At 33.9% G+C, this 10,453-nt stretch overlaps 1 protein-coding gene across 1 annotated transcript; it reads right to left on the bottom strand.

Annotated features, from left to right (window-relative positions):
* Positions 1–3,147: 3,147 nt before the first annotated feature.
* Positions 3,148–10,453, bottom strand: LOC130965904 (uncharacterized). The gene is made up of 3 exons (XM_057890663.1): positions 10,352–10,453; positions 3,774–4,035; positions 3,148–3,593 (listed from the first exon to the last, which is right to left on the bottom strand). Exons 1-3 carry the CDS (start codon positions 10,451–10,453, stop codon positions 3,148–3,150), a joined length of 810 nt encoding a protein of 269 aa, XP_057746646.1.

Raw genomic sequence — 10,453 nt, forward strand, 5'->3', positions numbered from 1 at the left:
TCTATTAAGTGTATCCCATAATAATTCTAAAAGTTATTATGTTCTAGCCAATTAGCCATCACCCTTGAATTCGATTTTTGGGCCATGTGACCAACAGACATGGTAGGAAACTTTTGGCCACTATGCAAATTCAGACGCACTCTCCAACCCAACACACGAGAATAATAGCAAAGACCAACCTCGCTAGAACAGCGTGGAAGGACCCTCTGCCGATGAATGACCAGTTAATCCTAGCAAAAGGATGCCCAACGTGGATCATACATGAGTAACGCCGACACATGTTTTCAACGATTCCCAATAAAATATGGACTCTCGGGGATGGGTTCGAAATCACCTAGGTTAGAAAAACAATTGGCCTTTCGAAGGACTTGGAGACAGTACTGCCCATTTGGTCCAGGACCATTGACACAGGCTGTAGGCCCAAGAACAGAATATGACAGCAGCCAACGGTACCAACCACAGGCCAACCAACAAGCGACGTCTCGAGTAGGATCCCGGATGGACAAGAGAGAAAGATTGTTTGGCCGCTAAGGATATAGCCTCCGGGAGCGTATTCGATTTGACTCGCTTAAATGTAACTCGCTTAAATGATGAGGAGGGAAGATCACATTGTGATTTGTGACCATAAACACCAATGTAATGAGAACGTGATCATAGGAGCCACCCTTTCTGTTGAGAAAGCCCCTAAGGTGAGGCTCCCCAAGAACTTCGACAAATCCGAGGATATGAAATATGATAAGACCAAGGACGATCATGAATATCAGATGGCTTCCGAAGCCATGATGATCCTTGAAGGGGCTGTAGACAATGTTCGATGTCAGGCCTTCATGCTCACGTTGGCTGGACCAGCTATCAAATGGTTCAACTACCTTTCACAGGAACAGCAGAATGCATCATCAATATCTCTTAGGTAGCGTTTGTTTGTAGAGACACGACAGAACAGGACACTGAGACAAAGACAATAGGACAGAGACATTAAAAATTATGTTTTGTGTATTGTGTTTGGATACGATGGATAGGACACTAATGTAATGTCCAGTATTATGTTTGGATACACATGGATAAGACTAAAATATTATATAAAATAACTAAAATAGCCATGTGATTCCAAATTTTTTAGTATAAACTAATTTAATAAATAATGAGAGTACGTAGGAGTACAGACAGTGGGAACTTGAAAAAAATATTTGAAGTAGTAAAAAATTTTAATAAAAAATTATATAATAGTATTTATATTAAAATAAAATTTATAAATATAATTATTTTTTTTAAAATTTATTATTAATATGTAGGAATACATATGGTTAATATTAACAAAAAAAATCTAAGTTTGATTAATAAAAAATTTCATTTAGGTTAATAAGCCAAATTAATTTTAAATACAAAATCAGTTTTAAAAAAAGAATCCATTTTTAAATGGAAAAAAATTAATTTTTGCACATAAAAATCTATTTTTATTTAGAAAATTAATTTTTTTATCTAAAATTTTATTTTTCTTTTCAAAAAATTAATTTTTCTTTAAATTATATAAAATCAAGTACAATTTATAAATTATTTTTTAGCATTTTAAAATATCAATTTTACCTTTATAATATTTATCTTTAAAAAGTCTCCAAACTAATTATTTTTGTTATTATTTTTATTACAAATCAAATAATATAATATAAGGTTAAAATGACGTTGAAGTAAGAATGATAAGAAAAAAGAAATTATCCAGTCCAATAAAAATTTTTATAAAAAGGAGAGAGTACCTGAGAAAAAATGAGAAAGAAAAAGAACGTAGAGATAGAAATTAGAAAAAGAGTATGGAGTAAAAAAAGTACTTTCTGAACACAACGCAAAATAGGAAAAATAAGAAGGGGTAACAATGGAATAATAAAAAATAGCACCATGGACAAAAAGGAAAAAAATTCATAAAAACAGTCCGTGTCCCTCTTTCAAATCCCGTGTCCATCATTGTCCTTCGTACAAGAGTGGACACAAAAGTATAAAAAACTGTCCCGGAGACAATATGTTCAGTGTCCATGTCTTTGCTTCCAAACGCTTTTTAAGAATGTACTGTCCATGTCTCCGTGTCTTGTCTCCGAAAACAAACGCTACCTTAGAGTCTTTTGGGATGGTCACATTATGGATTGTAAAGGCTAAGCATTTCATCTACCTACTAGGAGTAATCCAACGGGTTGATGAGTCCACTAGGAAGTACCTTGATTGATTCAGTGGTGTTTTTGCTTGGAAATTGACAATTTAACGGATACCATGGCTAGTCTTTGTTTGAGCAATAGTTGATGAATGAAGGGTTTTGAAAACACCTAACCACAAGACCTATTTAGAGTATGTATGAAATAAAAAAGTGTCTCTTGAGAATACATTAATCATGAAGTTAGCCAAGTGGTTGCGGCTAATAGACATCACATCGGTAACAACGAGGCGAAAATCATAATGCGCCAAGCATGGATCCAACATTTAAAGGACCACTTCTTACTAAATCTCCCTAGGTAGGCAAAATCGGAAGTTATACCCGTCTAACCACACCTATAGCTGAGATTTACCAGCGACTATCAAGCAAGAGAATCATCCAAAGGCTATCATCCAAAGGCTAGGCAACTTAAACATAGTACCAGGAAATAGAAACCTATTTTGTGATTACCACAAATGCACTACGGTCATCGCACACAGGATTGCTTCGAGTTAAAGGAGGTCCTTGAGCAAGCCATCTGGGATGAAAAGCTTTTTGAATTCGTGAAGCACATCCGAGAATCTAAGACCATCTCTAATAGGAAACTCATTGCAATCTCTATTTATAGTCTATATGTCATAAAAATAACTCCACATCAGCTTTTGTATTATAAATAGTAAATAAGAACTGAAAACATCTCTCTTTTTTATTTAGAGGAATTAACTTTAATCCCTATTGTAATCCCACTTAATTAATTAATTGAAATAATTAAAATTAATGTAGCTACTATTTTTTTCAATAATATTATTTAAATTTATAAATTTAAAAATAATTCACTATTAAAAGATATTAATATTAAAAAAAAAATTCATACTCTAAACATTGTGAAATTGTCATATGTGTTCAATCAAATCCTTTTTCAACTGTTTATGCTGCTGCCTATTTCGAAGTAGGGCATTTCTTTGTAGAAATTAATGGTATGGTGCAAAATCTTCCTCTTCCAGCTGAGGTTGTGATAAGTTGTTTTCGACATCGTCATACTCTAAGTCTTGAGCAAAATTTTCTGCATAAGTGTCTCTTTCATCCTTAAAAATCATATTATGCAATATAATACAAGCTCTCATTATGTTGGCAAGCTTCTTTTTTTCCAAAAGCGAGCTGGACCACATATAGTTGCAAAGCGTGCTTGCAATACTCCGAATACTCGCTCCACATCTTTTCTTTGCCTTTCTTGGTATTGTGCAAATAACTTGTGTTTCTCCCTCTTGTGGCTTTGAGAATGATTTGACAAATGTAGCCCATTCAGAATAAATACCATCTGCTAAATAGTATCCTATTGTATAATTATCACAATTAATAGTATAATTTACCTCCGAAACACGGTCATTTAGAATATCATCGAACGCTGGAGATCGATCTAATACATTGATATTGTTATTTGAACCAGAAACTTCAAAGAACGCATGCCATATCTAAAGGTCTGAAGATGCTACAACCTCAAGTACTATGGTTGCAACCACACGGTAACCACTCATGTACATACCTTTCTACGTCTTTGGACAATTTTTTCATTGCCAATGCATGCAGTCAATGCTACCCAACATGTCAGAAAAGCCACGACCCTTTGCTATTTGTAGCAGGCATTGTACATCATTTGGATTTGATTTTCGGAAGTATTCATCCTTGAACACCGAAATGACACCTTCAACAAATTTTTTCAAGCATTCAATTGTAGTGCTCTCGCCTATGCGCACATAATCATCAACAGCATCAGCTGCTACGCCATATGCTAACATCTGTATCGCAGCGGTGTATTTTTGGAGTGGTGACAAGCCTCTTCTTCCAGTTGCATCGACCTTCTATTGAAAATATAGATAGACGTTTGAGAGATCATCTATTATCCAAAGGAACACATGTCTTCTCAGTCGAAATCTCCGTCGAAAAATGTCAGCATTATACACCGGTTCATCTGCAAATTAATGTTGGAAAAGGCGATCATGTCCTATTTCTCGATTTTTATTGATCCATCTATGAGGAGTTGGGATAGAGCTTCTATTGATATCTTCTTCTTCTGAATTATCGAATAAACACTCATTGATCCAATTATCCATGAGTGTGTTATCTTGCCGTCTTCTTTTACTATACAAAACCTCATTAAACATATCATCAAAATTTCTAGCGATATTTTGAAATGTATTTTTTAGTATTCTTTTAAGGTGAGAAACAAGAGTTGAAATGGAGTTGCTGAATCATTGATAGTTGATATTTATAAGTGTGTCCGTAACAAGTAGCTACTTATCAACGGCTAGTTTTACAATGGCTACTTAACGGCTAGTTTTTTCTTGTCTAAGTTTAAAATTGCTAGATTTGCAACGGCTACTTAACGACTAGTTTTTTTCTTATCTAAGTTTAAAGAAGCTAGTTTTACAACGGTCACTTTCATAAACAATAACGGCACAATAATATTGACTAATTTAATATATTACATTAGAAATGAATAAAACAGACTACATCACATACTAATAATACGCAAGCAAAATTGATTTTGATTTTGTGGTTGGAATATAGAAAATTGATTATTATAAGGAGCTTGAAAATTGAAATTAGGAATATTTTGTGGATTTGAATTTTGAAATGTATTTGATAGTGTGAAGTTTTGATTTAAAATTTGAGAGTATGGGGTTTGAGATTGTTAGGTATTTGGAGTTTGAGAAAAGTTTTGTAAATAAATGAAAAAAGAGTTGAGTTGGTTTGGATCTATTTTTCGAATAAAAAATAATATCAGTAGAACTTTAATTTCGTAAACTTGGAAAAAGATGAAGAGTAGAAGAAAGTGTGAAAATAGAAGTGTATGTGAGTAGTATATATAGAATAACAAAATATTAATTTATTAATAATAACGGTAACATAGTAACCGCTAGTTTTCAACAGCTAATTTTGCAATGGTTAGTTTTGCAACGACTAATTTTTTAATGTGGTTAGCATTTTAAATTTTATAAATAAAAATAAGCAACCCAACCAAAAATTATTTTGTAAGGTGTAAAAATTAAATTTATTTTTTTTATGTAAATAAATTTAATTAATTATAATTTAATATAATAATATAAATAATATTCAATATTAATTATGATATAAATAATTGATTAAATACAAATATAATTATTTAATATAATTATTTAATATAATTAATTATTATAATTATTAATAAATTAATTATAATTTAATTATTTAATTAATTATTATTTAAATAATTACTATAAATTATAAATTAAATAAAGATATAATTATTATCATCTCATCAAGAACAGCCCACAACATCACCATCGCTAGCATAAGGGACCTTTCAGTTGTTTAAACACATACAAAGTAATATAAGAAATACACAAGTAGAGAGAACATATAAAGCAATTAGATCAAGTAGCATATAGATACAATTAATCAAGAAGGCAAGCCAAATACAACATGCACACTAAATCAATACACACAAATTCAAATGATGCAAGCTTGTTGATACGTGCTTCAAATGTTCGTGATATGAAGAGTTCAAGTGTTATTTAGAAGATATTAGTTTATATTTTTAGAATATTTTAATTTAATGTATTTTGATTTTGTTTATTTAATTATTAGATTGGACCTTACGTTTGTGAGCTTAGGTTTTCTATATTTTAACCTAATAAGAGATTATAAATACCTCATAAACTAGGGTAGTCGTAGAATAGAATGATTTAGAGGTTTTAAAACCCCTTTTTGGTTTCGTGATAAAACCATGGTGTGGACAATTTAGGTTGAGAAGTCCCTCTCTTGTTGCATCGGGGAATTGAGTAGAAGGTTGAGGAGTCCCTTTCGATGCAATTTCCAAACTATCGCATTGAAAAGTTAGGTTGAGGAGTCCCTTTCTTGTTGCGTCAAGAAATTGGATAGAAAGTAGAGTGATTCTCTTTGTACTCAATTTCAATCTATCCTTTTTATTTCTATTTTAATTTCAATGTACTTTTTATTCAGTTTGAATCTTTATCTTCTTGTTTATTTCTTATTTCTTTATCATTTGGTATCAGAGCTCAGGTATTAGATTAATTCTTATTAATCTATATTTGTTCTTCTTTTATCATAAAAAAAGAGTCCAGTGTATGTTGCGTCTTTCTTTAAGTTATTGTATTCTTGTTTTCGTTTGCGTTTCATTATTGTTTAAAAAAATATAAAGTGCAAAAAAAAAAACAAAAAGAAAGAAAGAAAAAAAAACAAAAAAAATATATATACAAAAAAAGAAAAAATATCTTCCTTGTAATTTTTGTGCTTTTCATATTCTATTTTTCCACCTACAAGATTCGAGGACGAATCTTTTTTGAATAGGAGGAGAACGTGCTTCAAATATTCGTGATATGAAGAGTTCAAGTGTTATTTAGAAGATATTAGTTTACATTTTTAGAATATTTTAATTTAATGTATTTTGATTTTATTTATTTAATTATTAGATTGGGCCTTATGTTTATGGGTTTTAGGGTTTTCTTTGTTTTAAGCTAATAAGAGGTTATGAATACTGGTGGACGAAATTGTGATTATCAATAATGGCTCCAAAGGCTTGGTGCTCTCAAACGTGAATCACACTTTATCACAACTCCGCACAACTAACCAGCAAGTGTACTGGGTCGTCCAAGTAATACCTTACGTGAGTAAGGGTCGATCCCACAGAGATTGTTGGTATGAAGCAAGCTATGGTCATCTTGTAAATCACAGTCAGGCGGATTTAAATGGATTAAGAGATTATTGGTTTAAATAATGATAATAAAATAAATAGAAAATAAAGATAAAGTTACTCATGTAATTCAATGGTGGGAATTTCATATAGGTGTATGAGGTGCTGTGTTCCTTCTGAATCTTTGCTTTTCTACTTCTTCCTTCCAGTTTTTTTATCACTCCTTTCTATGGCAAGCTGTGTGTAGGGCATCACCGTTGTCAATGGCTACATCCCATCCTCTCAGTGAAAATGGTCCAAATGCTCTGTCACAGCACGGCTAATCATCTGTCGGTTCTCAATCAGGTTGGAATAGAATCCAGTGATTCTTTTGCGTCTGTCACTAACGCCCAGCCTTCAGGAGTTTGAAGCTCGTCACAGTCATTCAATCCCGGAATCCTACTCGGAATACCACAGACAAGGTTATACTTTCCGGATTCCCATGAATGCCGCCATCAATTCTAGCTTATACCACGAAAATTCTGATTAAGGAATCCAAGAGATATGCGCCCGGTCTAAGGTAAAACGGAAGTGGTTGTCAATCACGCGCGTTCATAGGTGAGAATGATGATGAGTGTCACGGATCATCACATTCATCAAGTTGAAGTGCAACGAATATCTCAGAACAGGAATAAATCGAATTGAATAGAAAATAGTAGTAATTGCATTGAAACTTGAGGTACAGCAGAGCTCCACACCCTTAATCTATGGTGTGTAGAAACTCCACCGTTGAAAATACATAAGTGATGAAGGTTCAGGCATGGTAGAGAGGCCAGCCCCTAAAAAGTGATCACAGGATCAAAAATACAATCCAGGATGAAAATATAATAGTAAAAAGTCCTATTTATACTAGACTAGCTACTAGGGTTTACAAAAGTAAGTAATTGATGCAGAAATCCACTTCCAGGGCCCACTTGGTGTGTGCTTGGGCTGAGCTTGATCTATCCACGAGCTGAGGCTTCTCTTGGAGTTGAACGCCAAGTTGTAACGTGTTTTGGGCGTTCAACTCTGGTTCGTGACGTGTTTCTGGCGTTTGACTCCAGAATGCAGCATGAAACTGGCGTTGAGCGCCAGTTTACGTCGTCTAATTACGAATAAAGTATGGACTATTATATATTTCTGGAAATCTCTGGATATATACTTTCCAACGCCATTGAGAGCGCGCCATTTGAAGTTCTGTAGCTCCAGAAAATTTATTTTGAGTGCAGGGAGGTCAGATTCCAACAGCATCACCAGTCCTTCAGCCTCCTATCAGAGTTTTGCTCAGGTCCTTCAATTTCAGCCAGAAAATACCTGAAATCACAGAAAAACACACAAACTCATAGTAAAGTCCAGAAATGTGAATTTAGCATAAAAACTAATGAAAACATCCCTAAAAGAAACTAGATCATACTAAAAACTACCTAAAAACAATGCCAAAAAGCGTATAAATTATCCGCTCATCAAATACTTCTTTAGCTATTGTAGTCGTAGTATAGAATGATTTAGAGGTTTTAAAACCCTTTTTGGTTTCATGATGAAACCATGGTGTGGACAATTGAGGTTGAGGAGTCCCTTTCTTGTTGCATTGGAGAATTGGATAGAAGGTTGAGGAGTCCCTTCGAATCAATTCCCAAACTATGGCGTTGACAAGTTAGGTTGAGGAGTCCTTTTCTTGTTGCGTCAAGAAATTAGGTAGAAATAGAGTGATTCTCTTTGTATTCAATTTCAATGTATCTTTTTATTCAGTTTGAATTCTTGTCTTTATGTGTATCTTTTATTTCTTAATCATTGATGATAAGAAATAGATAGGGGATTAGGGGTTATATCACAATAGATAAGGATTATTTAGTAAAGGGCATACCTAAAGACACAATGGAAACATAAAAGATAGATAAGGGTTTTCCTACTAGACCTCTAAGATACCTGTTCTTAGCAACCTAGGTCACCGGAAAGGATTTCCTATTAGACCTTCAAAGAACTTGTCCTTAACAACCTATATCAGATGGATGAAAATTGAATCACTCAATTTTCTCCATGCAACAAGCGAAACAAATCACTCACCTCACTTAATCACACTAAAAAACGTGCATAAAGCACTAAGAAAATTTTATTCATCAAAGTTATGTAAAATTGTCTCACTAAAGGTGTTTAAATAGACCCCAAACAAACTAGCTAAAAGATAAGATAAGATAACTGATTTAAATCAGATTTGATCTTATTGGATTAGATCAGATTTGATTTAAATTTTAAAATCCTAAAGATATGATAAATAATTTAAATCAGATTTGATCTTATTAGATTAGATCAGATTTGATTTAAATTTAAAATTCCTAAAAATACTACTAAGCAAATCAAAAGTAAATCAAACCTTCCAACAAAACAAACCAACATAAATGCCTAAAAAATTCAAAAATTAAAATCATGCCTCCCATTGAATTTGAAAAGCTTTATTGGGCTTCTTGTTGTCTTGCCTTAACCCAATGGGCCTTATGAATTGTTGCCCTTTCAGCACTACTGTTTTTAAGATGGACTCTTGGTCTTTTTGATGTCCAAGACTGGCATGGCACAATTCTTCTAGAATTCAGATCCTTAAATATGACAAGATTATGATCCCGTCCCTTAGCTCTAAGATGAAGAAAATGCCCTCTTGACCACGTATCACTTGTCCTACTAGCCATGAGCTCATGCGTTGGTTATGTTGCCAAACTCGACTCGGGTAAGCGGGATTTGCCAATTGTTCTTACTCGTAGGTTCCACAAGCAAGCGGAATTTAGCAACTTTCCTCGCCCAGAACATGCAACCGGAATTAACCATTGTGCTTGTCTATTACATACAACCACCAAAAAGTAGGATTAACCAACCGTCCTTACCGGGTACCTCAAACAAGCGGGATTAACCACCGTCCTTGTCCGAAACAAATATCAGTCAATGCGCAAGCAGAATTAACCACCGTCATTGCCATTGCAATAAATCTCGAGTAAGCAGGATTAACCACTGTCCTTGCTCTGGTATAACTCAGCTCAGTGTGCAAGCGAGATTCACTATTGTCCTTGCCACGAGTAAACATCAGTTCACTGTAAAGTCTTTAATCAACTTTTAAATTCATTAAGTTCATTGACCATATTCTCATTTAGTTTACAATTCCTTCGTCTCGTGAGTGGGATAACACCACCGTCCTCATAGCAGGAGAAATTAAAACCTCCATCCCACAACTACACTGCAACCATGGAACAAGCAGGATTAACCACCGTCCTTGTCCGGTGCAGGTGCCAACACAGTAACCAATTAGTACGCAAGTGGGATATCACCCTGACCTTGCCACAAACAACCCTTCAGGCCCTAATCGATCATTTTTAATGTTCTTAAGTAATTTCATAAGTTATAAAATTCCTAAATTCCCATTTCTTTATCACTTCATTAATTTATCTCTTTCGTGAGCGGGATAAAACCACTGTCCTCACCATAGGCGGGACAAAGCCACCATCTCCAAAAACAATAACACTCTGGGCAAGCGGGATGATACCACCATTCTCACCAATTCGATCATTCAAGCCACAATTCAT

This window comes from Arachis stenosperma, chromosome 3 (assembly GCF_014773155.1).
Source record: "Arachis stenosperma cultivar V10309 chromosome 3, arast.V10309.gnm1.PFL2, whole genome shotgun sequence".
Taxonomy (NCBI): domain Eukaryota; kingdom Viridiplantae; phylum Streptophyta; class Magnoliopsida; order Fabales; family Fabaceae; genus Arachis; species Arachis stenosperma.

Coding starts and splice junctions, on each gene's coding strand:
- LOC130965904 (XM_057890663.1), bottom strand. CDS start 10,453: ATGAATTGTGGCTTGAATGATCGAATTGGTGAGAATGGTGGTATCATC. Junction 4,036..10,351: donor GTGGCTTTGTCCCGCCTATG/GTGAGGACAGTG, acceptor TATTTTCAATAG/AAGGTCGATGCAACTGGAAG. Junction 3,594..3,773: donor TGGCTTTTCTGACATGTTGG/GTAGCATTGACT, acceptor TCAATGTATTAG/ATCGATCTCCAGCGTTCGAT.